Genomic DNA, 27,420 nt, shown 5'->3' on the forward strand with positions numbered 1-27,420 from the left:
ACTTGAAATCTGAAAGTAAATAAGGTGACTTCACTGTCTCTGAACTGAAATGTGAACAGAAAACCAATACAGTAAGCGGTGCACTAACTTTTCAGTCAAGCAAAACTGTTCAGAACCCAGCTGCATCATTTACGAAGAAGGCAACTCAGACGAGTAAATTCTCTGCACCTCATTGCCTTACCTATTAGATTAATGGTGACAGCTCATTGATCAGGTTATGAAGGTCACATGAGCAGTCGTATGGAAAGCTTCTCAAGGGATGTTCGGCCCATCACAACCATCAACAGCAAACATCCATTGTTCTCCTAACACACCTTACAAAGTGATGAATGTGGTTAATTCAAAAAGCTTAGTTCTTATTCACCTTTTAATTGTTGAAGATACTTTAGAATTTTGATCTTCCTATGTCCAGTATCCCAGTGGAAAAGAGGATTGGCATTCCTTGGATCTGGGTAAATCATGCTTCCCTCTCCAAACAAACCAGAAAGATCCAGATTCAACACGAGCAGCGAAATTTTCCAAGATAATTATCAATTCAAATGTCCTTTCCTCTGATCCTAAGTACCTTGGCACTTCTCATCACGCATGTATTCTTCCAAGTGATATTTATTAGGCACTTCCCGTGGGCTAGGTAGATCTCAAACTTGGAGAGGTAACCCAGACCTAAGGGAGGCTTTCACGGGCATCCTTTTGGTATGGAAGGGTACATTGCCCGTGGAGCCAAATCTCAGGCGTCAGCACGGGTCTCATCAAGAAAACCTTGAAATTCTCCTCTCTCTAAATCCCAGCTTGTAATTCCCTGAGTCTACAGAGAGTCAGCGTCACTGCATGGCCTGGTTAATTTTAAGGTGAAAGCCAATCGGTCATGAGATACAAATCAAGAAATTGAGCTGAGAACATGCTAGAGCTAAGAACACGCTAGTCATCAGTCACTGAGAAATCCTAAATTCACCTACTCTTTTGAACCAGTATTTAAACATCTGCCTAGAATTGTGCCTCACATAACCACTAGGGGGCATTTAGTACCCAACTATATTCTGCCATAGACTTGAGAATGGTTTTGGGACACCATCAGTACTGGAATGGGAAGCATGGTAGTGTAGAAGTAACTGTTAGGCTTCAGTAAAATTCCAATGTAGTGATACTGAAAATAGAATGGACAGGGTGAATTCAGGCATTGTTATGAAAAGGTAATGAGTTATTCATCACTTTTCAAACCTTTTCCACATTACATAAAACTAAGGAAGAAAATAAACCAATTTTTGTACTTGTCTACTACACATCAGACACTCAGTTAGACATCACCTTCTTCATCATCTTACATGTCAATCCTTCTGCCCAGGGATAGCTTTTGTTTTTGTCTTCAAAAAGTTATGAGTTAGTAAACAAGTCAGAGAGATTATCATTTATGGTGTATCACAATTTAGTATCAACCAAAGACATTGTCTGCAAGCCAAGCTCTATCATACTGTTCTCTTGCTTATGATACACCAATTCCTTAATGTTTTCCACTTGATTCCCGCGACCATAACTCTCCCAGTCTTCATATAACTCAGGAGCGTGTGTGTGTGTGCACCTAAGAATGCTGCTAAGTGTTTTCATCCTTGATGAACCTTGTCCTGTTTGATTGAGTATAACTTACACACTCTCCATGTTCTATTCTTTCCTTATTACACATACACATTACCCTGTGTCTTGCACACACTAGAGAATAAACAGATATTGTATAAATTCATAAACAAATAAGAAACGTGGTTTTTAGGAAGACTCCAGAGACAGCAGTGGAAAACTTCTTCCATCTGGAAGTTCCCTGAAGCTTAGGATGTGAGGTGAGATGAGCTTTCAATAGAAAACTCCAAAGAGGGAGGAAGGGGATCTTCTTTCACAGGATCTGTTCGGCCTCCCCCACAGACATCACCAATCCCAAGGAGAATAGACCTCAACCTGTTTACAGAGATCCTTGAGCCTGCCAGCCCTCAGGTTCAGAAGAAAAAAGGCTCAGTTGAAGCTGTTACTAATTGTCTCAGCCCCACTGAAAGCTGACTTCCAATTCACAGCAACATCAAACTTGGCTAATTTGATTTGCAGTGTTGTTGCTCCATGCGTCCAGCAAGGCAGATCTGAACTCCAAGCCTACTTTGAAGAGATTGGACACCCTCAATCTGCATCATGCTATACAAGGTCAAGGAAAGCAGTCATTCCCAACCCACTGGCAGCCAGGGAGCTCTTGATTTCTGGAAATCTGAGATTTGGTGTCCAGAGCATACTCACCAACCTGCCATGTGAACTGCAAATCATTTACTCACTTCAGTGTTGGTTTTTTGGAGATGTGGCTTACCTGACAGGCAGTTGTGTGAGGAAAGAGAGGCACAGCACTGCCCTGCCATGCAACACGACTCTGAATCCCTTTGCTAAGTTATCTTCCTCTTGCTAAGTCTCAGACAAAAGACTATCAGAAAGTGTTGTAGTTGAAAAACATTCTGTTCCAGATTAGAAAATAAGGAAGGTTGACACAGGCTGAAAACTGGAGGAATTTCTGGAAGGTGCAGCATAGGTAGGACATTCTGAGATGGGGCAGTCCAACTCCCACTCTTTCTCACCTGAGATACAAGCGTCCCTGGGAAGTAAGGGGAAAGGATTCCAGCAGTTGAGACTGGGGCAACCACCAGCAAGCACATTTCTGTGAAGAGTTCACTGAATGCTGCAAATGGGAAGGGTGGTGGCGAATGCTTTCTCACAGCTGATGGGATGTGGACAGCCGGCTGAGTAACACTTGGAGAGGACTGTCCTATTAAGGAAGACTGCCACTTATCGGCCGCCATCTTGACACTGCTGTCACCTGCTGCCTTGACTTCTTCCAGACATTGCTGTCACCTCACCCACCATGTACACCTGGATTTCTGACTTAGCAAAGAAACATCACCAGCAAGCTGAAGTTTCCCTCCTTGTTCATGTGAGGCTGAAAGAGCTCAGCAGGAAATCCAAAGCCGTCCCAGACAAATGTAAAAATAACCCACCTACCACCACCATTACCCAGGCTGAGGAAAATTGCTGGCATGGTACAGTGTTCTGTAATTCAAAAAAAGAAATTGCTTGAGGTCGTCTAAATGCTTCTCCTCTTGAAACAGATTTCCTGAAAGAAATAGGAGAAAATCTTGGAAAATCTCTCATTTTTATTCTCATCAGGGCTTGAAAAGGACATAGCATCAAACGAAGGGACACACTAGAGTTCAGAAAATAGTGTTTTAGCTGGAAAATACACTTACTTCATTTTATTCGATCATTAAAATGTAAGAACACACAAGAGTAATATCAGAAAATTCACGATCAACAAGGGAAACCTGGTTATGAGGAGGGACAGGGAGTGGGGAAATGCAGGAAAATCCCATGGAAGCCATGCAACGAAATTCCAGAAGGGAGGCCAGAGAGGGAGAAAGCCTAGAAAAATGATGGAAGATGATCTACCCGGCTTCAAAAGTTGAGTCTTTAGTGCACAAAGGTTAGAAAGAAGATCTGATCCAAACCAATTAGTACCTATATTTTAACAATTTTTTTAAAAAAGAGGTTAGATAGGAAAATAAGTTACTGCAAAGAAAAAAAATGGATCTGGGCAACACAACAATGGAGACCGTAATGCATTCTTTCACTTCCACATTCATTCTGCAGATCTACAGAGCTAACAGGAAAACACTAGAATCTCAATATCAAATTCCAGGAAGGTGCAAGAGATGTTCCCTCAACATGTGAAAATTCAAACGTACTCTACACTTACTAAAAAAATTAAAATTGAGTGTATCACTCTACTCAGGAATTAATCTAAACAAAAAATTTAGAGTATCAGACATAATATAAAAGAACAATAAGTAAATGAAACATTGAATTAATAACTAAATAATTCTGGTGATATATTTATGAAACTTTAGTACAATTTTTTAAAATAATTTATGGAAAGAAACGTACAATATATGACAATATATGAAAATTTACAAATAATCTTGGTTTTAAAAATCACAAATTATTTTGACACAATCTGGGGGCATGTAGGGAAGACTAAAAGGTAAAAGGCATTTTTATTTATTATTTAGCAATACAAAGTGAAAATTTATTTTTTTATTTTTTTATTTTTTTGACAGGCAGAGTGGACAGTGAGAGAGAGAGAGAGAGAGAGAGAGAGAAAGGTCTTCCTTTGCCGTTGGTTCACCCTCCAATGGCCGCCGCGGCCGGCGCGCTGCGGCCATAGCACCGCGCTGATCCGATGGCAGGAGCCAGGTACTTCTCCTGGTCTCCCATGGGGTGCAGGGCCCAAGCACTTGGGCCATCCTCCACTGCACTCCCTGGCCACAGCAGAGAGCTGGCCTGGAAGAGGGGCAACCGGGACAGAATCCGGCGCCCCGACCGGGGCTAGAACCCGGTGTACCGGCGCCGCAAGGCGGAGGATCAGCCTAGTGAGCGGCGGCGCTGGCCACTGAAGTGAAAATTTAAATAATCCTTAATGGTTTTAGAAAAAATTAAACTTCACATATTTTCAATTCTTTTGAAGTTGGCTTGTGTGATAAGAGAATAAATAAGCATCAGATTACTAACAGACAAAAGTAATTAAAACACCAGTGACAAAGAAAGCATTAAAAAAATAGAAAAACATTGCTCATAATTTAAAAAAATTTTTTATTTATTTGAAAGACGATTTACATAGAGAGAGGTAGAGACAGAGAGAGAGGTCTTCCATCCGCTGGTTTACTCCCAAGGTGGCTACAACGGCCGGAGTTGGGCTGATCTGAAGCCAGGAGCCAGGAGCTTCTTCCGGGTCTCTCACTTGGGTGCAGGGGCCCAAGGACTTGGGCCATGTTCTACTGCTTTCCCAGGCCATAGTAAAGAGCTAGATCCGAAGAGGAGCAGCCAGGACTAGAACCAGCGCCTATATGGGATGCTAGTGCTTCAAGGCAGGGCTTTAACCCACTGCCCACAGAGTCGGCTCCAGCCTCATAATTTCTTACATTTCATTTACCATGATAAGTTACAATGGATTAAATATTCACAAATGTAGGCCAAGTTTATCAAAAACAAAAATTTGTACTATTTACAGGAGAAATACTTCATTGCAAGTGAAGATAAATGGTTAGAAATATACAGATAAACATAAAAATATACATATCATAAAATCAATATTAGAAAAATTAATATCAGGACAAAATACAAAATGTTAAAATTAATCACAAATAAGCTAAAAGAAACACCAGTAAATGATCTTATATAGATAATTCATTAACATCATAAAAGCAATTTCAGAAATCTTATTGTGTAAAAAGTTCCATCAACAAATACTTAACAAAATTCACATTGTATGACCATAATAAAGTAAAGCATCAGAGGCAACCCCACTGAGGTTACAAGCATAGCAAGATTACCATATATCATATAATTTGATCATTGTTTTGAAGGTTCTAACTAATACAATAAACTGATAAATATATATAAAATAGACATACATTTGAAAGTTAGAGAGAAAATGATTATTTGCCATTGATTTAGCAGTCTCCATTAAAAATACAGAAGGATTAATGAAACAAGTGCTAGAATTAGTGGAACAGCTTTTAACTTTACTGACTTCAAAGTAAATATATTCAAGTGAGTTATTTCCATGTAAACCAACATTAACTATTTGGAAAAATATAATGGTGTAGTGAAAGAAGCCATTTACAACAAAATTTTAAATATGAAATAACTACCTGTAAAAAAAAATAAAGAAAACTGAAAAACTACCCAAGCCATTATAGAAAGCATTTTGACGTTATCCAGCATTAAAGACTTACTCTTTCCTTGTACCAGAATTTCCTCACCTCGAAACACATACTAGAGAACAACATATCTTGATTGCCATAATAGCTCCAACCTGGAAGTCACCAAATGTCCATCAAGGTATGTGAGATAATAGCACGGTCATAGAATGGAGCACTTTCTTCAAATAAAAATGGAAAACCTACAGCTCTATGCAACCACAGGGATGGATTGTAAACCTAGAAGGCAAAATAGTGCGGTTCGGGTAGAGTTTGAATGTGCTTCTCAAAGATTCATATGCTCTGAGTTTGGTCTCTGGTGTGGCATGTTGAGTCATGGTAGGACCTCTAAGAGTGGGGCCTAGTGGGAGGTGGGTACATCGTGGGAGCTCCACCCTGGCAGGGATTCATGCTAGCGTCTTAGTGGGAAATGTTCCCCATAAAAGTGGTTTGTTACGAAAAGACCGAGCCTGTCTCCTGAGTCCCTCTTGCTGCCTGCTTCAACCTAAGATTCCCCCTCTGTAATATTCTCCCATTGTGTCGCTAACCATCACATTAGGATGTAGCTGGAAGGCCCTCCCCTTGGCCATGCCAATGTGGGCACTGAACTCTTCAAACTCCTCAACAGTGAGCTTTAATAAACCTTTTTATACATATCCTAGCATAAGTATTTTGTTATACCAAGTGAAAACCGACTAAGACACAAGCCATAATGAATACCCATGGTATAAAACCACCCATATAAAGTAAGAAAAATAGGCAACACTATTTATGGACTCAAATATAAGTAGCCACAGTAAAATTAAATCAAAGTCAAGTTAGAGCTCGGGGTTTCCTTCATGATGTTGGTAGTAATTACGGGAGTTCTTACTAGATGATTACTGGTTAATCTGTACATGTGTATTTTGTGCACTTTTTATGTGAATGTCTTGCAAGAAAAATACCATACAATAAAATACAGTTGCAAACTGTTAAAATACTTATCACTTATATTACTGAGATTATCCTTAAAGTGGAAGTTATTATTCTAAAAAATCCATCTAAAAGAAAGAAAAAATGAGCTTTTTCCAAATATATAATTTACAAAACAAGAAATGGTCAGTAAGTAGATGTTGAAATGTTAATGGTAATTCATAATAATAAAATATTATAAATATACCTGGGAAACATTAGCAAAAATGCATCCTGTTATTATGATTATTTTGACTTATTCATTTTTGTGTACTGGAAATGTGGATAATTTCTTGATAGAAATTAGTATGTAAGCAAAATCTTATTTCTTTCACTTTAATCTTTCACATCTAGGGGTTTTTATCTAGAAAATAGGCACTTTTGACATTATAAATAGATGTGTTCATAGTATTATTTATGATCGAAAAAAATAGCTGAAATTCAATATCCAAAATAGGCCTACTGAGTAAATTACAACTTACCTGTGTACTGGAGAACTGGCAACCACTGAAGCTATCAGGTGATGTTACGTGTGGGTATTGTCTGGGCATATTAGCAAACAGCTGGATTAAAAGAGGAGCAGCCGATATGGGAAGCTGGTGTTGCAGGTGGTGGCTTGACCCACTACACCACAGTGCTGGCCCCATAAATTACTATTTAAAAAACAAAAAGCCTACTTCTTTAGCTGACGGGAAGATTAAATAAAGTGATTTATGCCCAGTACTAGGAAGTTCTGAGTTCCATTTGCTGTGCTGTAAGAAAAAAAAAGCAAATTCCAAAACTGAACCTTGAAAAAGACCACAATTTGTGGTCAAGAGAGCAAGAGGCAGCAGATATAGATGTTGAGATACTGACTTTGGAATCCTATATCCTCAAATTGTAATGAATGATTTTTCGTTTCTTCTTTCTGTTTTTGTGTATCTTGTTTTGTTTCCAAACACATATTCTGATGATTTTTATTATGAGAAAGACTCTTACTAGGTCCCTCAAATCTAAATGCCACATGAAGCTCTGAGCTCCCCCTACCATGCGTGTGTGTGCGCGCGCACACACATACACACACACATGCACACAATAACCCAAGTCCTGGCCTGCTGCTTCCCTGAATTGTCCCTTCAGATATACCACCTGCTAGGCTTAAACTCTTCCTCTGCCACTTCTCAGTGTTGTCCAATGGGCCTCTTTAAGCTCTAGGATTTACAGCTTCAAGTTCAGCCTTGTAACCTCCTCAAGCTCAAGTCCCCAGAATCTGAACATCAGGGTTTGGTTTCCCTTTTGTGGGGATGGAAAATTCCAACATTCTTTCCATCTCCCCATTCCCCGGACACAGCCCTAGCGTGCAGAGGCCGTAGGGGATTGATGCATAGTCACACTTCACTGTGATGCTGGGAACAGGGCTGAGCACGGAGTCTTGTCCCTGGTAAAGTAAAAATTGAAATGACTTTTGATCAAGGAGAGAGAGAAAAAAATTTTTTTTTTGCACCAATAGGAACAGGATTTATTTAACAATGAGAGACAAAACACAAATTCATGCATGAGCATGGGCTATCCCACTTAAAGAAATACTCATCACAAGTGGGTCAGAGAGTTACCTATAAAAAAGAGAGGAAAAGCCTAAATAGAACCCCAACCAGAGTCTAGAACAAAAAAAGGGCTGTCCCCATTCTCAGCCTCTTTTATAAGGTAAGGAGTGGTATCTTAGCATGTGTTGCCATCTGGGAATTTTACGGCACCTCTATGTGGAGTTTACTGTGATCATAACATCTCCCCTTCTTAGTTCTGGATGAAGATGAGACACAGGGGCATCTTGGGAAGGTGGCCATTGTTGACTGACAGGTAATTCTTTTGGGAGCTACAGAGACCCTAAGGAACAAGGGACAAGTTGCTACACAGTCACTGTCAAAAACTGAAACCACCAGATGGAGCAGTTTTCTGGATTTTGTCAATACCCCGCGGGCCTGAGACATTCCACAAGTGACCAGTCTGTCCCTGGCCTGGCTGTTTCAGTGGACTTGCAAAATTTATAACTGCCCTGTTTGTGTCAGTTCCCAAGCACCAGACTTGATTGATTTTGCTTATCTCCTAAGAATGCTGAGTGTACGAAATCCCTTCCTTTCTCGTGTTAAAAAAAAGCTCCCACCCCTTCCCCGCAGTGGAACACTCATTCTGTTGTTAACCGAATCGGTGTCTGATGGTGTGCAAACCTGTTCTGCACCCACATCAAATTGCCTTTGCTTTCATTTTAAGCTCATGTAGATTTCCTGCTTCACGTCTCCCACCTCATTACAGTCCTGGTCAATTGCTGTTGACGGGTCCTCAGGTCACCCTCGCCCTGTGTCAGTGAACACCTCGCAACTTCACCCCGCCCTGTGGTCGTCCCACTCTCGTTCTGCACCCACCACCCTCAGCACTCCTTCATGTCCATCCTCTCTAACTTCTAAGGCCAAGCTTCCACCCTGGGCCCCAGAAACACACCTGTAAACCCAGGGTAGAGCACTGACGCATCACCTGGATGACTCAGGGGGATGTTGGCTTCAGTCTGGATTTCCGGCAAGGACAGGGGCTGGAGGATTAGCGGCAGGGAACTTCTCTTGTCTCTGAAACTGGTGGGACAGGATGGGGCTTCCTCCTGGCGGTCCCAGCATATCCTGTGCCTATTTGGCTCAGAGGGATTTCGAAGCTCCGAGAATCTGGGTGGACTGGAAGTGCTTATCAGTTCTCTCCTTTGCTCCAATCCATATACTCCCCGCCTCCTCAGCATATTTTGTTTTACTATTTTCAGTCCTTTTCTATATTCCATTCATTAACATCACATGAAACATCACTTTGACTTAAATATTCCTCCAAGTGGCAAAAAAACAACTTGCACAGCGTTGAGTATAGTAAACACAGTAAATAAAAAAACTAACCTCTACACAAAACACTACTGTGTATTTGCTCAGTGTGTTTATAAAATATTTTTTAGGCTGGCACTGCAGCTCACTAGGCTAATCCTCTGCCTGTGGTGCCGGCACCCCGGGGTTCTAGTCCTGGTTGGGGCAGTTCTGTCCCGGTTGCTCCTCTTCCAGTCCAGCTCTCTGCTGTGGCCCGGGAAGGCAGAGGAGGACGGAACAGGTCCTTGGGCCTTGCACCTGCATGGGAGACCAGGAGGAAACACCTGGCTCCTGGCTTCGGATCGGTGCAGCACTGGCCATAGCGGCCATTTGGGGGGTGAACCAATGGAAAGGAAGACCTTTCTCTCTGTCTCTCTCTCTCTCTCTCTCTCACTGTCTAATTCTGCCTGTCCAAAAGAAAAATAAAGAAACACAATATTTTTTAAAGGTTTGTTTTAGTTATTTGAAAGGCAAAGTTACAGAGACATTGAGAAGCAGAGAGAGAGAAATCTTCCATCTGCTGGTTCACTCCCCCAAACGGCTGTAATGGCCAAGGCTGGGCCAGACTGAAGCCAGGAGCCAGGAGCTTCTTCCAGGTCTTCCACATGGGTGCAAGGGCCCAAGCCATTGGGCCGTCATCCACTGCTTTCCCAGGCACATTAGCAGGGAACTGGATTGGGAGTGGAGTAGCAGGGACTTGAGCCATTGCCACAATGCCAGCCACTATAAAATATTTTACAAAGGATTAGGAGAATGTGCACTGCAACCCAAAAGATGTTTGCTGTCTGAGGAAGGGAATCGGTCCAAGTGGACAGCAGCGCCCAAAGAGGATTTGGTTTCATCTGAATTGTTCCAGTTCCCTAAAGAATTTAGTCTTCTGTCATGGAGGAATTTAAAAATAGGTTATTCAAACAATGAGGATAAAGTGCTGCCATGATGGCTAAGCTTAGCATTGAGAGTGTGTCGACCAGGATTCTCCAGCATTCTCCAGAAAAACAGAACCATACTACTATATACTAGTGGTGTGTGTGTGTGTGTGTGTGTGTGTGTAAAGAGAAAGATTTCTATATGTATATTATATTATACGCATAAACACGAGACTGCTTCAGAATTTTGTAGAAATAATGAAATTATCTTATGTTTATTTTGGTGCAAAAATTTTTGAAATCACACATTTTTTTCAGAATGTGAATCTTCCATAAATTTTTTGAAATAAAACATCTATGTCTAAATTTCCAAAATGTTTTGCACCAAAATCAAACTATCTTTTGTTGTTTTCCAAATATTTTGAAGTACCTTCAGAGAGAGAGAGAGAGAGACAACAGGAATTTGCTATGCAAGTGTGCAGGCTGACAACTCTGGGGTGCACAGGGCAGGGTGGAAACTCAGGTGTGGTTTTTATGTTACAGTCTTGGGGAAGAATTCCTTCTTTTCGAGGTAATGTCAGCTTTTGCTTTTAAGATCTTTATGTCGTGGGAGAAAGCCAGTCCACCTTATGGAGGGTCAACTGCTCTACTTAACGTCAATTGAGTGTAGGTGTCAATCACTTCTATAAAATACCACCACAGCAATGTGTTAGACTAGTGTTTGAGCAAACAGCTGGGCTCCACGGCCTAGCCAAGGTGATGTCTAGAAGGCGGCCACCGTGGGAAGTCCTGCAGGCTGCTCTCCTCTTCTGCAAACAGAAGCAGCACTGCGGGCTTCAGTCTCAGACGTGTGTTCTCACCTGGATTCTGCCCAGACCTTCTGGGCGGTGTCTCCATCGGGCCATTCTTCTTTGGATTGCCAGGCTTTCCCTTGGTGCCCTTTGGCCTCATGCTTTTTCCCCACAAAGCAGTCCTGTCCCACACCTGTGTCCAGTGATCCCACTGCCCTGGGCCTCTGCTTGTTCTGAGCTATGGATGTTAAACAGATGGAAAACTCTATTTGAAACAATCAAGGAAAACTTTCTATGAAGGACTTGGCATTTTAAATGAGTCCCATTCCTGCTTTTTAAAAATATTAATTATGCATTACTCAAAGGAACTTTAGTATTGCTATCTTGTGAATTCAATCAAAGGAATAAAAAAAGAAAGGCTAGCCCGTAATCATACGACCATAAAATAAGCACTCTTAACACTCTTCAGTCTTTCGCAGAGTTGTTTTATAGATAGATAGATAGATACAACAGAGTTGTAATCATACCCAAAATACAATTTTATCATATTTTCCCACTCACAGTTATAAATATTTTTCATGTTGCTAATAGTATTCATAGCCATCATTGTTAATAGCTACACAATAGTTCACTGAATTGAAGTACTTGATTTATTGAACCGTCCTGTTATCTTTAAACAAATTTCAATTTGTTGTTACACTAACTATGCCCATCTTTGGATTATAGTGGTTTTTTTTTCATCTTGACCTCTCATATAAAGTTAAAATTACTTAATTAGAGATTATACATACACATGGTTTTGCTTTGTTTTTGCTCTTTCAATGTATATTTTCAAAAAGACTTAAGGGTGCAACACTTTTTTCTGCTGCTGGTGTAAATGAGGTCTATTTGTCATTATTGTCTTGAGAGAAGAACTACTTCAACAGGTGACAGTAAGGGACCAGGAGGTAGATCTCCCAGCACCCTAGCCCAGGTCACACCTTCTGGAAGGAACTTGTTATCACCGCTGCATGGCTTTTGTGTTGCTGTTTCTTACAGACTGAGCAGCTGGTCACTCTGTGGGTCCTCTTTGTCTTCACCATTGTTGGGAACTCTGTCGTGCTGTTCTCCCTGTGGAGGAGAAAGAGGAAGTCGAGAATGACCTTCTTTGTGACCCAGCTGGCCATCACAGGTGAGTAACCTTGCAAGTGGGTGAGGAGGAAGCTGTGTGCAAGATCACTATGGCTCCCTACTTCCAATTATTTTCTCAATGGAGACATAATTCCAGCAGTCCAAAGGCATCAGCAAACCTGGAAGTACTTTCTATGGGGATATAAAATCCATATTTGAATATCATCACCAAAAAATCTAGCTCATTTGAATGTCCAGAAGATTCTGTCATAAAAAAAACCTTTATGGTATAGGCTTGGAAATACCAATATCAGCACCAACAATGGGTTCTATAGGTTTTCATTCCCCCATAGTCCTGTAAAGCCTACTCTATCGTTGACTAAGGTGACATCACCGGATCATCCCACATTGTGAGTTTAAGGAGTATATCCCAGAAAGTGGGCCAGAACCGTTTCTATTCAGTAATAAACAGGAAGCCTCGGTGCTTGGCAGGTGAAAGCTTGTGTTACTTTTGAAATACAAATGATGTGTAACACCACTGCTGGAGGCCGTGTAAGAAACAAGATAAAATCCCTATCGGGATGTTTAGTTTTGCAGACAGCCAATGCGGAGGCAGTGTTCGCACAGCTCCCCTAGAGGGTGAACGGTGAAATATTCTCAAAGAAGAAAGTGATCTGGGAAAGGAAAATACCTCTGGGGAGGAGTGGAGGCCAACAGTAGAGCTCCTGCTCATAAAGAAAAAGGTGAACCCAACCGCAGAGAGAACACTGGGGCACAGACCAGAGAAGAGAGCAGGCCAATGGAGTTCACATTGGTCAGCCTCAGTCAGTCCTGGAGTTTTGACTTCCATGACAGTTGGCTGTCATAATACCTTAATTTGGATCAAACTGTAGGTAAAATGAAAAAAAAATTTTTTAAAAGTGTTGTGTTAACAAGGAGGGATGGCAGATGACTGTCAGAGGGAACTGTCTGGAATGTTACAACCTCTCTGTCAGCTCAGTTGCAGTTGCATCCAGATATGAAAATGGTAACAATGTGACTCACAAGCAAAGCTGAGCCATGCATTGTTGATACCCTGAAACCCCCCTTTCTCTCCCTAATGGAGCATAGCAATTGCCTGGGCCTGACTGGGTTATGGTGGCCAAGGGTGCAAAACAAAGTCACCGTGACAAACTGAAAAAGCAAAGAGAAGGTAAAGTAATGTGAGTTGTAAATGTGGGACTTGTGATGGGGGAATCCTTCAACCTTTTTAACCTGAAGTCTGACTTTTCACTCCTGTGATACTAGGAGTAGAAAGCAATTAAGATCATCCAGCAAATGCTAACAGGCAAAATCCCAGGGTAAAGGTGTCATAGTTCGCTTTCATTGCATTTCTCCAGTTACAAGATTGCAATCTACATTCATTGTGGTTATATATTCTTTGAGAGGGTAAGAGGTTAGAGGTAGCAAGGGTAACACCTGGGAATCTCACATTTTACTACAAGTAATAAATGAACACTATAATTGGAATTTTGCCGCCTATTATCAAAGGGAAAAGTTGTATTTCTATTCTAACTCATAGTCTGTTGTATGAATATGGCTTAATTGCTTGTGCATGTTCTAAATAGTCTACTTCTATTAATTGATTCATCCTGCAAAAGCTCTGTGGAGGGGCTGGCACAGTGGTGCAGCAAGTTAAAGCCCCATCCCACAGTGCTGGCATCCAAAATGGGTGCCAGTTTGAGTCCTGGCTCCTCTACTTCTGATCCAGCTCCTTGCAAATGTGTTTGGGAAAGCAGTGGATGATGACTCAGGCACTTGGGCCCCTGCACCCACACCCAGCCCCAGTCATTGCTGCCATTTCGATAGTGAACCGGCCGATGGAAGACCTCTCTCTCTGTGTCTCTACCTCTCTCTGTAACTCTAACTTTCAAATAAATAAAAATAAATATTTTAAAAAAAAGCTCAATTGGGGCCAGCACTGTGGCATAGCAGGTAAAGGAAATCATTTCCAGAGATCTAAGATTAAAGCTCAAGGAACTAAGATTAGACTTCTTCCATAAGATATTAAAATGCACTCCAAACACATTTCCCTATGATCAGATTCTTTGGTCAAGGAGGTGAAAATAAATATCTGGGGCTTGCATATATTTATGAAAGTTACTCAAGCATCAACTGACATGCCCTATACATTGAGATTTATATAAATTTGGTCTGAGTCTCATCCTATTTCAGTTTTTCACCTGAGACTTCTCCCAATTGTCTGGACCTTATATTATAACCTTTCACTCTTGTTTTGTGCCTCCTACTTCCACTGGACTCTTATCCAACTTCACCAACATCTCATCTCCCTTAGCTCATCTTTGTTTGTTTTTAATCTCATACTGTTCCTAATAAGACACTCCGCCTCTCTTTTATTTGTTTTCCTTAAAATCATCCACAGAAACATGACTTTATATGTTTAAAATACTTTGCTGGATATTTCAGGCAATATAAGGATATTAAATCATTGAAAGGCAAATATCTTGAAATTGGTTATTTCATATTCTCAAAACTTCCAGCTGCCACAAGAAATTTCTCAGTTTTATCTTGCTCCAACCTTGTGTCTTATGTTTTCTTGGCTTCTTCTCTTTCTCTCCTCTAAATGTTTATTACCTTATGGCAATGAGTTTCAATTTTTTTCTGTTTTTTGTTTGTTTTGACTCCTACCAAATCATGACCTTAGAGATACCACATCTTCCAAAAACCAGTTACCAGGATGAACAGATGAACATACACATCCATATTTATATTTTCAAATGTGGTAGCTAAAAATAAATAGGACTGAGTTTTAAAAAATTGTAACATACATAGTGATAGCTCAAGAATAACTGATATGAATTGTTTTCAAAAACTTGGAAAACATTTAAGATCAGTACACCTATTTACAATAATTAGAAAGTCTGGACAAAATGTAAACGTTTCACAGAAGACATCACATAGCTACCAAGACAGCTAAGACTTGAAGGGCCAAGATGTCACAGTGCAGGAAACCCTGAGAGGTTAATTCGTTATTTAACACCACTTTTCCCCTCCAGAAAGTAGGTGATTTAGAAGTGTAAGCTGGAAGTCTGACAAGCTGAATAGAGTTTGAAGTCAGGTACTGTGATACCTCCAGCTTCATTGCTATTGTTTAGAATTGCTTCAGCTATTGGATTCTCTTATAATTCCACATCAATTTTTAAGGTCATTTTTTCCAGATCTAATAAAAATGTCTTTGGTATTTTGATTGGGATTACATTGAATCTGTAAATTGCTTTGGGAAGGATGGACCTTTTGTTTATATTAATTCTTCCAATCAATGTGAACAAGGGAGATTTCTCTATTTTTTGCATCTTCTTCTATTCCTTTCACTAATGTTTTACAGTTTTCATTGTAGAGATCTTTCACATCCTTGGTTATATTTATCCCAAGGTATTTAATATTTACTATAGCTATTGTGAATGATACTGATCTTACAAGTTCATTCTCAGCCATGGCAGTTTTTGCGCATGCAAAGGGTATTGATTTTTGTGTGTTGATTTTATATCCTGCAACTTTGCCAAACTCTCTCATGACTTCCAATAACCTTTTAGTGGAGTTTTTGGGTTATCCTATGTATAGGGTCATACAAATAGGGATAATTTGACTTATTCCTTTCCCATTTTTAAAAAAGATTTATTTGAAAGGCAGAGCTACACACACACACACAGAGGAAGAGACAGAGAGAGAGAGAGAGAGAGAGAGGTAAATGATCCTCCATTTGCTGGTTCACTTCCCCAAATAGCTCCAATGACTTGGGCTGGGCTAGGTGAAGCCAGAAGCCAGGAGCTTCTTCTGGGTGTCCCACATGGGTGGCAGGGGCCCTCCTTGGGGGCATCCTCCACTGCCCTCTCAGACGCATCAGCAGGGAGCTGGATTGGAAGGGGAGCAGCCAGCACTCAAACTGCTCCCATATGGGACGTTGGCGATGCAGGTAGTAGCTTCACCTGGTAGCCACAATGCCGGCCCCCCTCCTTTCCCATTTCTATCCCTTTGATTTCTCTTTTTTGTCTAATGGCTCTGGCTAAAACTTTCAGATCTATACTGAATAGTAATGGCAAAAGTAGGTATCCTTATCTGGTTCCAGATCTTAGTGGAAATGACTCCAGCTTTTCTTTATTCAATATGATACTGGTTATGGGTTTGTCATATATTGCCTTGGTTGTGTTGAGATATGTTCCTTCTATGACTTGCTTAAGGTTTTTATCATCTTAAGAGAGGGAAGTTGAAAGATAGAATGAAAGACTGAATGTCAAGCAGGTAATGCAAATGTGTGAAAGAACCATGGAGATGAGACAAGCAAAGTGTAAACCAAGGAGGACTGGAGAATTGAGACCCAGCCTCAAAGTGCTCAAACTCAATTTTTGTCAAAGGCAGTGCTGATCAAATAATCACACGTGCAAGCCACACTTGGCCTACGGGGTCACTTGTTTGCAATAACTAATATACGTATAATTTTAATAAAAATAAACTTTTTGAAAACCATGTCATTGTAAAGTTCTACCTTAAACCCCAAGTATGATTCCTACCTTTAATCTGGGAGATGGACGATTAAATGTTTTTGGTAGGGTTTGGAGGAATGAGAGCAGGGGAGTGGGGAAGCTTAACATGTCCAGTGAATTAGACAATCATACATTTGACAAAGTTTTAAAATCTATTCTCTTCAAGAAAGATGTTATAAGTTTAAAATTCCTGCTCCAGTTTATTTTATTAGATTTTTTTTGAAACTGAACCATTATATATCTCAGGATCTGTAGCAGTAGGAAATAAAAGTAGATTTTCCTAATGATATCAACTCCTGCCCACCCATACAACCTGAAGTCTTCATAATTATCAGATGACCACCTAGACCTAGATTAAGGATAATGGTGAGTACCCACCCATATTCATGTCTGCGTGTCACTGGAATCCTTCCATCAGAAGACCGGATGTTAGGCTCTTCTGTATGAGAAACACTGGTTCATCCTTACTGACCCAGTAAGGATGATATTAAAACAGAAGCTGCTGGCTTAAACTCAGCATGGGTGAGTTGTTCTTGCATAAAGATGCAGCTATTATTAGTGTTTCCATGCAAGGCTAAATGTGCTCACATAAATGGAGCTGTGATTTTATAGACGTTTTCCTCTTGGCATCCAGAAGCGAGCTGTTTTTGTCTGTCTGGCTTCCATAAGAAAATGCCACAGACTAGGTGATGTAAACAACAGAACTTATTTCCTCCCAGTGCTGGAGGCTGGAAATCCAACATCAGAGTGCCAACAGGTCAAGTTCAGGTAAGGACTCCTCCCGGCTTCCAGATGGCTCCTTCGTGCTGTGTCCTCACACGGCCTTTCCTCGAAGTCTGTGCTCATAGAGAAAGAGAGAGACGGTGAGCTCTCTCCTGTCATCCATAAACAGGGCCACAGGAATAGAAACTTTATGAAATGCTCACTGTGGATCAGCCCCTGTGCTAAATGTTTTATTAAACCCTCACAACAGGTCCAGGCTTGATATAACCATGATCCCCTTTTATAGTCACCGAAAGTAAGACTCAGGCAGATCTTATTCTATATTATGCAGTGAACGGTGGCCCAGAGGTGCAAACCCATGAATTCTTCCCCCAATCCTGAGCTTTCAGTTGCTACAGCATGCACCGCCTCAAGAGGCCCAAGTGTAGTATGGGTGAACTTCCTAAGGATGGTGGAAACCTGGCTAGTTGGGGCAACACTGAGAGCCTGTTATCTACACATGTAATAACAAGACTGAGCAGGCTTCAGCGTGAGGCACTAGGGGTGGAGAATACAAGGGCTGAGTATCAACCTGTGGGAGACATTTGATAATGCTGTGGTTCTTCTAAAATTATCTCTAGTGAACAGTTAGCTGGATTTCCATCCTGTGCAGTAGCACCAGGATTTTCTTCCTAGTGGACAATTACCCATGAAGGGCAAAGTCCTTTGCCCCACCCCCAATGTTTCCCAAATGTGTTCACTTTTTTTTAAGTTTACCTATTTATTTATTTATTTGAGAGTGTGTGAGAGAGAGCACTCAAATTGGTGGTTTACAGTCCCAAATGCTAACAATGGCCATAATTTGGCCAGGTCAAAGCCATGAGACACAAAGTCAATGCAAGGCTCCCACATAGTTAGCAGGGACTCAACTATTTGAGCCAGGACAGAAGTCCACACACTCCTATGTGAGAGATTGGCATCCCATTAGTGTTTTAACTGCTGGATCCAATACTCACCCAGAGAATCGCTTCTTTGAAAATACTCTACAATCATACACATCTCATGTTTCACCTTGTTATTGTCATCATCTGCCAGCATGCAAGAATTGCTAAGAGCATTGATTTCAATTCTCTGATAATGTGCATCCTGTAAGGCAGCAGGTAATGGCTCAAGAATTTGGATCCCTGTCACCCATGTGGGAGACCTGCATTGAGTTCATGTCTCCTGGCATCTGGCCTGCCCAACTATGGCCATTGTTGGCATCGCTAGCTGTGGGTGTTATTGCTACAGTTGTATAATTCATTGTAAAACTGATTAATTTAAATTAATTAAGCAACTTCTAAAGTTAAGTTTGCAGGTCAGAATTTCACTTACAACCTTCTTCGCTTCTTTAGCTCTTTTATTCAGGACAATGAACTTTGCCCAGTTGTGTCTTTGGCTCTCAAGTGTGGCTTTGAAGGAAGACCAAATTTTCTCCTACAGACTATTCAAGCTATGCTGCTTTAGTATATTGATTATTTTGAGCTTAAGGCACTTGAAAAAAGAGCAAATGCACATAGAAGCTGTCTCTGAATCCCTCTTATCTGCCTAAAGACAGAGCCTCCAAAAGGAATTAAATTGTCATAAATCCTCTACCTGGGAGTTTCGCTATCAGGGAAAATTGATTCTTGTCACTGGAGAGAACACTAAAAGTTTCCATCACAACCAGGCTGTCACATGCTATTGTATTCCCATCTGTTATCCCATTCAACTTCCTCCAAAAAAATTTATTCTCCCCAAAATGGCCTATACCACTCCCCTATCTCCCACCTGCCACTGCTAAGGCCGTAGATAAACTCTTAAATCTTATCACTTTTGGTGTACTCACTTTTTATCATAAGATGCCCCATGCATGTAGCACTAAAAATTAACAGATGTGTATATTTTCTCCTATTAATCTGCCTACTATTAGTTTATTTCATAGATTGGAACCTAGGAGGGTTGAGGGAAAATCTTTTGTCCCCTCTATTCTTTTTTTTTTTTTTTTTTTTTTTTTTTTTGACAGGCAGAATGGACAGTGAGAGAGAGAGACAGAGAGAAAGGTCTTCCTTTGCCGTTGGTTCACCCTCCAATGGCCGCCGCGGCCGGCGCGCTGCGGCCGGCGCACCGCGCTGATCCGATGGCAGGAGCCAGGAGCCAGGTACTTTTCCTGGTCTCCCATGGGGTGCAGGGCCCAAGCACCTGGGCCATCCTCCACTGCACTCCCGGGCCACAGCAGAGGGCTGGCCTGGAAGAGGGGCAACCGGGACAGAATCCTGCGCCCCGACCGGGACTAGAACCCGGTGTGCCGGCGCCGCAAGGTGGAGGATTAGCCTAGTGAGCCGCGGCGCCGGCCCCCCTCTATTCTTAAAGCATAATTCAGCTAGCATTATTGACAAAATATCTGAAACACTAATTTCAAGAGCATTTTACCTAGCGCTCCTGAGGGAGAAAAATAAACACTAAGAGGCATTGAAGGGTAAGGCAATACCAATGTTCTTCATTTAATAACATTTTTCATAATGACTCATATATTGAAAACAACCTACTTATAGACCAAAAGCTTTGAATGATCCTTTAAAGAACATTTTGATATCCATCTGGTGTTTGATTTATTTGATTGGCGACTAATGGGATTAGATTCACCCGTCATACATATAACCCAGGCAATGATGGCTTCGGTTTATAAGGATCTATTTTTAACTTATGTAAAGAAGCCCAAAAGTAGCTAATCTATGGCTCCCATGGAGTTTTCTTATATTGGAGACCCAGGATCTTCTGTATTTCTACTCTTTCATCCTCATGGTCAACTCCTGGATGACTCTTGGTTAAAGATGGCGGCTAAAACTGCTGCCATCATGTCCAACTTGTAGTCAGCATGGTAGAAGAGGGAAGGAAGGGCAGAAGGGCCACTCCAACTATGTGAACTCTTATTTGACATTCCTGGGACTCTCATCCATTGATTGTTCCTTGCACCTCATTTGTTGTTTCTAATTGAAGGAAAGCCTGAGAAATGTTTTTTTTTTTTTTTTTTTTTATGTTTGTGACTTGACACTTTGATCAGAATCAGGTTTCATTTCTTTAGAAAGGCAGAATATTAAGGTACTTTTAAAAGTCTATGGGGAAATGGAATTAAAAGATAAGCTTATTTTAGAGCAAAATTTTTTTTGAAATATACGCATCTGAGAGGTCTTCATAAAGTCAATGGAAAATATGTATTATGAAGAAACTATGCAAGTATTTCTAAAGAATTTATACCAGAATAAACTTATCTTTTGATTTCATTTTCCATGAACTTTGGGGAGCAAGCTTACAGAGGTAAGCCGAAGTCTCTGGCACAGGGTGACTTCCATACTTATCCTTCTGTCAGGAACTGAGAAGTTTGGACAATGAATCTGTTTGAATACTCATTTTCTGGCTTTGAGAGTGCTTCGTCCAGAGTGCCGGGCTCTCCTCCCCTGGCTGCCTGTCCTGGCACATCGTGATTAGCACATTCTCCATACGTTGTATTAACCGATTGGAACAGTGTCCTGCTAAGAAGACAAATGCCTGCTGCTGGAGGTTTATGCTTTTCCCCCAGTTTAAGCTATGATGGGCAATAAGTAGTCTCATAATTAAATATTTCAAAGCATGCATTATTATACATTTGGGGGAAGTTTGTAGAAGTGGACTTATTGTATTGAAGGGAGTCTTTTAAATTGTCTAATGCCCTTCTGGGTCGACGAAATCTAAAAGTATGCATAGGAATCTTGGCTGAAGGCTTAATCTTGAGATTGTAAAGAAAACAGAAGCTGCTATTTTGGTGTATTCGTAATTTTCAGCACATCCATTCTAACAGTTTTCTGGATGAATTTAATGACTGTTTACATTTTATGAGCTAAAGTGCCAATTAAAATGTATTAGTCATTTATCATCTTCAGAACTTACTTGTCTGTTTTGTTCAAACGCAATAAAGAAGGGGCGCTAATGAGAGTAATTCCCATTGAGTGTTCAACAAAAGAGAGAAAACATATTTCTTTGGCACACACTCAAATAATTTGTTTTCTCTGGTAGGGCCAAATCTTCTCATATTTGGAGAGGAAATTAGCTTTGCCTCAAAGCACTTTCTGTAGAGTGGTTTACTAATGAACCTAGGAATTCTCTTCTGTTACAACCCTCTGATACATTACCTGAAATGCAAGAGTGTTGGGAGGCTCAGAGAGGGACTGAGGCTGGGAGTGCAAGGTGTTCATGGCATCTGCATCTGTGGAGTTCACTGCCCCTTTCCCGTGTGCATTTCATTCACTTTTTCCGTGCTTTTGAGATGCACAATCAATTAAATTATTTATTTAATTCATATCCATACTAAAATACAGTTAAGACTATGAATTTTTTGAAGCCATACATGTTTATATGAGATTTGAGTGTGTTTATTTTCTAAATATTTTAGTGCTGAAGTATTTCCTTTTCTATACAAGGAAATATTTAGCTGTTGTTTTTGTCTTAACTTTTAGGTGGTTTTACTTTTATACAACATTTTATAATTTACATTTAATTGTAATGTCTTATGGTCGAAGAATATTTTTGAAAGGATTTATGCGCCTTGGAATTTATTGAAAGTGTCTTTGAGGAGTAATATGTATCATTATCTTGAAAACTGTTTAGTGTATACTAAAAATAGGACATAATTTATGTTGTAGAAATAAGCAAAGACCACCCAGATGAGAACAAGAAATGGTTATTTATTCATAGATTGTCATAGCAAGGGAATTAGCCACAATCGCTTGTGTTGGCAAGAACTGAAAGGTGGGCAAAGTGGAAAATCTTTATAATGGAAAATAAGGGAGGCTGTCTGCCTGAGAAAGTTCTAGGCAGGCTAACCAGAAGCACAGCATCCCAGGTGATTGGTTAGGGTACATAGTTGATGTTGGCCCAAAGTTAGAGGCAAGGGTAAATATTAGGGAATTGACCTGTTATTAATTACATTCTGGGGGTTCTGGGCCAATGACTGCATTAGTATTGTTTGGCTTCCCGGAGTAGTTTCTGTAGATAGTAATTTGACTAACGGGATTTGTTAAAGTAGACAGTAGGTTGGATTCCTGGGGTTGTTGCTGCAGGTTGTGAATCGGAATGCTATTTTTATATAGTCTGACTGTTGTCCACATCTATATCCAGTCTCTCTATATGCTCTTTCTAGTTATCTTTTAATGTTTCCTCACTAATTGTGATCTTTAAATTGTTTCCGTTTTTATGTATTTCTTGCCCATTTGATAATCACAAGTAACTAAAAGTGCTGTTAAAAAAACTTTATTTCTCTCATCTGCTCCTCATATGTTTGAATCAATAGTTGCTTTATACAGTTTGACAATTTATTATTTGATTCCTAAAGGCATACCATTCATATACATCCTTAAACTAACACATAAACACACATGCACACCTCTTTTTTTCACTTGCTAGCCTTGCTTTAAATTTTGCTTATATTATATCAATATTAAATTCATCTATCATTTTTATTACATTTGTTTGCCAAGCACTAGACTAAGCATTTGTAACATCCCATTAAAAATATTTTGGACATTTGCCTTCTGCTTTGTGACTATGCTTGCAATAATTATCAATGTGTATTTCTATGTTTAAGTGTTTCAATAATCACACAGAATTGGCTTGCCCATTCTTGGTTCCTCTATTCTGATACTGCTCTCAATTTTCTTCAGTACTTTGGATGGTAATTTTATTTTTCCTTTTTGAATGGGTACTTGGGTGGGATTCCCAACCACCTAGCATTTTTAAATAAGTTTTTCTCTTTCTTCCACAATTATGACAATATAAATAGTTCTGGAAATCTGGAACTCACAATTCAAATTTCCATAGATGTTTGTCTATTGACTTCTGGCATTTTGTGTTACAAAGGACAAGTCTAAAGACAGCCTGAGATTTCTGCCTTTATAGGTGATCAGAATTTGCCTTTTGTTTCTAGAGCTTTTGTTTTCTTAGAGAATTCATCATTTCCCCTGGTTTTGTCTATTTATTGGTCTATCAGTTCTGCTAGTTACAGAGTAAGCTCTTTTGATCTTCAGATTAAAGTGATTCCTTAGTTCATTTATTTATGTCTTGTACTTCTGACTGTCTTCCATTTGTTCTGATCTTATCTTTAATAACACTAACTATATGTTAGTATTTGTAATCTTCCTGCCTCATTTGAATGCCTAGGTTCTGTTCTTCTACTTCTGGAAAAATTATTTAACTTTTTAAATAATTGATTTGATTTTGAGTCCATTATTAGCAGTGTTAATTCTACTTTTTATTGTTTTCCTTTTGCATTTCATTTTCAAATGACACATAAATAATTGTATATACTTCTAGAGTACAGTGTGGTATATTAATATATGTTTACTATGTGAAATGATTAAATAAGATTATTTAAAACCTCATCACCCTACATATTTATAATTTTTCTGGTGAAAACATTTAATAGCTACTTCTTATCAATCTTAGCAGATACAATGCATTATTATTTTTTTTTGACAGGCAGAGTGGACAGTGAGAGAGAAAGACAGAGAGAAAGGTCATCCTTTGCCATTTTTTCACCCTCCAATGGCCGCCGCGGCTAGTGCGCTGCGGCCAGCGCGATGCGGCCGGTGCACTGCGCTGATCCGATGGCAGGAGCCAGGTGCTTCTCCTGGCCTCCCATGGGGTGCAGGGCCCAAGCACTTGGGCCATCCTCCACTGTACTCCCTGGCCACAGCAGAGAGCTGGCCTGGAAGAGGGGCAACCGGGACTGAATCTGGCACCCGACCAGGACTAGAACCCAGTGTGCCAGCACCGCAAGGCAGAGGATTAGCCTAGTGAGCCACGGCGCCGGCCAAATATGTACTTCTAAAACCTGAATTGTCTCTTCACTCTATTAATAGTTCCCTTCTGTGTGCAAAGGTGCTTTGGTTCCATGTAATTCCGCTTGCTTTCGCTTTTGTTGCCTATGTTTTGGAGTCATACCCAAGAAATATTCCTGCTATTTATTTTGAATTTCATTCCATTATGGTCTGAAAAGATACTCAGTGTAACTTCAGTGATTTTTATATATTAAGACTGTTTCGAGGACGGCGCCGCGGCTCACTAGGCTAATCCTCCGCCTTGCAGCGCCGGCACACTGGGTTCTAGTCCCGGTCGGGGCACCAGATTCTGTCCCGGTTGCCCCTCTTCCAGGCCAGCTCTCTGCTGTGGCCAGGGAGTGCAGTGGAGGATGGCCCAAGTGCTTGGGCCCTGCACCCCATGGGAGACCAGGAGAAGCACCTCATTCTTGGCTTCAGATCAGCACAGTGCCAGCCGTAGTGGCCATTTTGGGGGTGAACCAACAGAAGGAAGACCTTTTTCTCTGTCTCTCTCACACTGTCTAACTCTGCCTGTCAAAAAAAAAAAAAAAAAAGACTGTTTCGTGACTTAATATGTGATCTCTTTTGGAAAATGTCCCATGCGAGCTTCTGAAGATTGTGTATTATGCTGCTGTTGAGTGGAATTTGCTATCTATGTCCTGGGACAATTTGCTCTGAGGGGCTGCTCAAGTCTACTATTTCTATATTAATTTTCTGCCTTAATAACCTGTGTTGAAAGTAGAGTATTGAAGTCCTCTTCTATTATTGTACTGCAGTCTACTCTATTGTTCAGATCAATTAATAATTGCTGTGTATATTCATGTGTACTGATGTTTGGTGCATTTGTACTGATATTTGAATTGTTAGATTGTCCTGATCAAAAGATCCCCTCTATCTGAATATAATAATCTTTGTCTATTTTTAATTTGTTATGCACAGTCTATTTTGTCTGATAAAATTATACTTACCTTGCTTTCTTCTGGTTACAATTTCTCTAAAATATCTTTTTTCCCATCACTATTATCTATATGTTTCCTTAAAGCTGAAGTTAGTTTCTTGTAGGTAGCATATTGTTAATATTGGTTTTTCATCCATTCAACCACTCCTGTATTTTGATTGAGTAATTTAATCGATTTGCATTTAAAATAATTATTGGTAGGTAAGGACCTAGGATTGACATTCTGTTAATTCTTTATTGATTGTTTGGTAGTTCTTTTATTCTTTGTTTCCAGTCTTGCTGATTGTGACTTGTTGTATTTCTGTAGTGGCATGCTTTGATTTCTTTATCTTTTGTGCATGTTCTAGAGATTTTTTCATTGTGGTTAACATGAGGCTTACATAAAATATCTTATAGTCAAAATATACTAATTTCAGATGTTAGTTCCTTAATTCCAATTACATACAAAGATTCTTCACTTTTACTTCCTCCCTATTCTCACATTTTATGCTATTAAGGTCATACTTTACTTAAATTGTATATCTGCTAAGCAATTGTTTATAGCTAGAATTGTGTTTACTAGCACATTTATTTCTTAACTCCTTTTTTTAAAAATTTATTTGACAGGTAGAGTTATAGACAGTGAGAGAGAGAGAGACAGAAAGAAAGGTCTTCCTTTCGCTGGTTCACCCCCCAAATGGCTGCTACGGCCAGCACGCTGCACAGATCTGAAGCCAGGAGCCAGGTGCTTCTCCTGGTCTCCCATGCAGGTGCAGGGCCCAAGCACTTGGGCCATCCTCCACTGCCCTCCCAGGCCACAGCTGAGAGCTGGACTGGAAGAGGAGCAACCGGGACTAGAACCTGGTGCCCATATGGGATGCCGGCGCCACAGGTGGAAGATTAACCAAGTGAGCCATAGCGCCGGCCCCTATTTTTTAACTCTTAACACTAGAATTTTTTAAAAGATTTATTTATTTATTCAAAAGGCAGATTTACGTAGAGAGTCTTCCATTCACTGGTTCACTCTTCAAATGGCTACAATGGCTAGAGCTGGGCCAGTCTGAAGCCAGGAGCTTCTTCTGGGTCTCCTACATGGGTGCAGGGGCCCAAGAACTTGGGCCATCTCCTGCTTTCCCAGGCCATAGCAGGGAGGTGGATTGGAAGTGGAGCAACCGGTACTCAAACCAGCACCCATATGGGATGCCGGCACTGCAGGCAGCAGCTTTACCTGCTACACCACAGTGTCAGCCCCTTACACTAGATCTAAGAGCATTTGACACACCACCATTATTGTACTAGAGTATTATAAATTTGTTACCTGTGAGTTTTATATTTTCCTGTTTTCATATTATGACCTCATTCTTCCGTTTCAATTTGAAGAACTTCCTTTGGCATTTCTTGTAACTCCAGTCTTGCGGTCATAAACATCTTCAGATTTGGTTGGTGTTAGAATGTCTTTTTCTTTCCTTCACTTCTGAAGGACTGCTTTGTTGGCCACAGTATTTTTGGCAATTTTTTTCTTTTACCCCTTTAATGTTCCCTGCCACTCCTTCTGGCTTGCAAGATTTCTATTGAGAAGTCCACTGATAGCTTTATGGCAGATTCTTTACAAATATCCTTCAAAAAGCTTATGGAAAAATGGGCTTAACAGATAATTTTATTTTAATGCAAAAATTTTGAAAGCCCTGAATCATTTTTTCTTTATTTACATTTTTTTAAACTTCTATTTAATGAATATAAATTTCCAGAGTACAGCTTATGGATTACAATGGCTTCCCGCCCCATAACTTCCCTCCCTCCCTCTCCCCTTCCATTCACGTCAAGATTCATTTTCAATTCTCTTTATATACAGAAGATCAGTTTAGTATATATTAAGTAAAGATTTCAACAGTTTGCACCCCCATAGAAACACGAAGTGAAAAATACCGTTTCAGTAGTAGTTATAGCATTAAATCACAATGTACAGCACATTAAGGACAGAGATCCTACATGAGGAGTAAGTGCAC

At 40.3% G+C, this 27,420-nt stretch overlaps 1 protein-coding gene across 1 annotated transcript in view; it reads left to right on the forward strand.

Annotated features, from left to right (window-relative positions):
- NPSR1 (neuropeptide S receptor 1) overlaps positions 1-27,420 on the forward strand; it is a 166,896-nt gene that overhangs the window by 20,289 nt on the left and 119,187 nt on the right. The window contains 1 exon segment of the mRNA NM_001204444.1: positions 12,294-12,426. Coding sequence (NP_001191373.1) covers positions 12,294-12,426 — 133 coding nt within the window.

This window comes from Oryctolagus cuniculus, chromosome 16, assembly GCF_051225735.1.
Source record: "Oryctolagus cuniculus isolate XC-2025 breed Fujian yellow rabbit chromosome 16, ASM5122573v1, whole genome shotgun sequence".
Lineage (NCBI taxonomy): Eukaryota > Metazoa > Chordata > Mammalia > Lagomorpha > Leporidae > Oryctolagus > Oryctolagus cuniculus.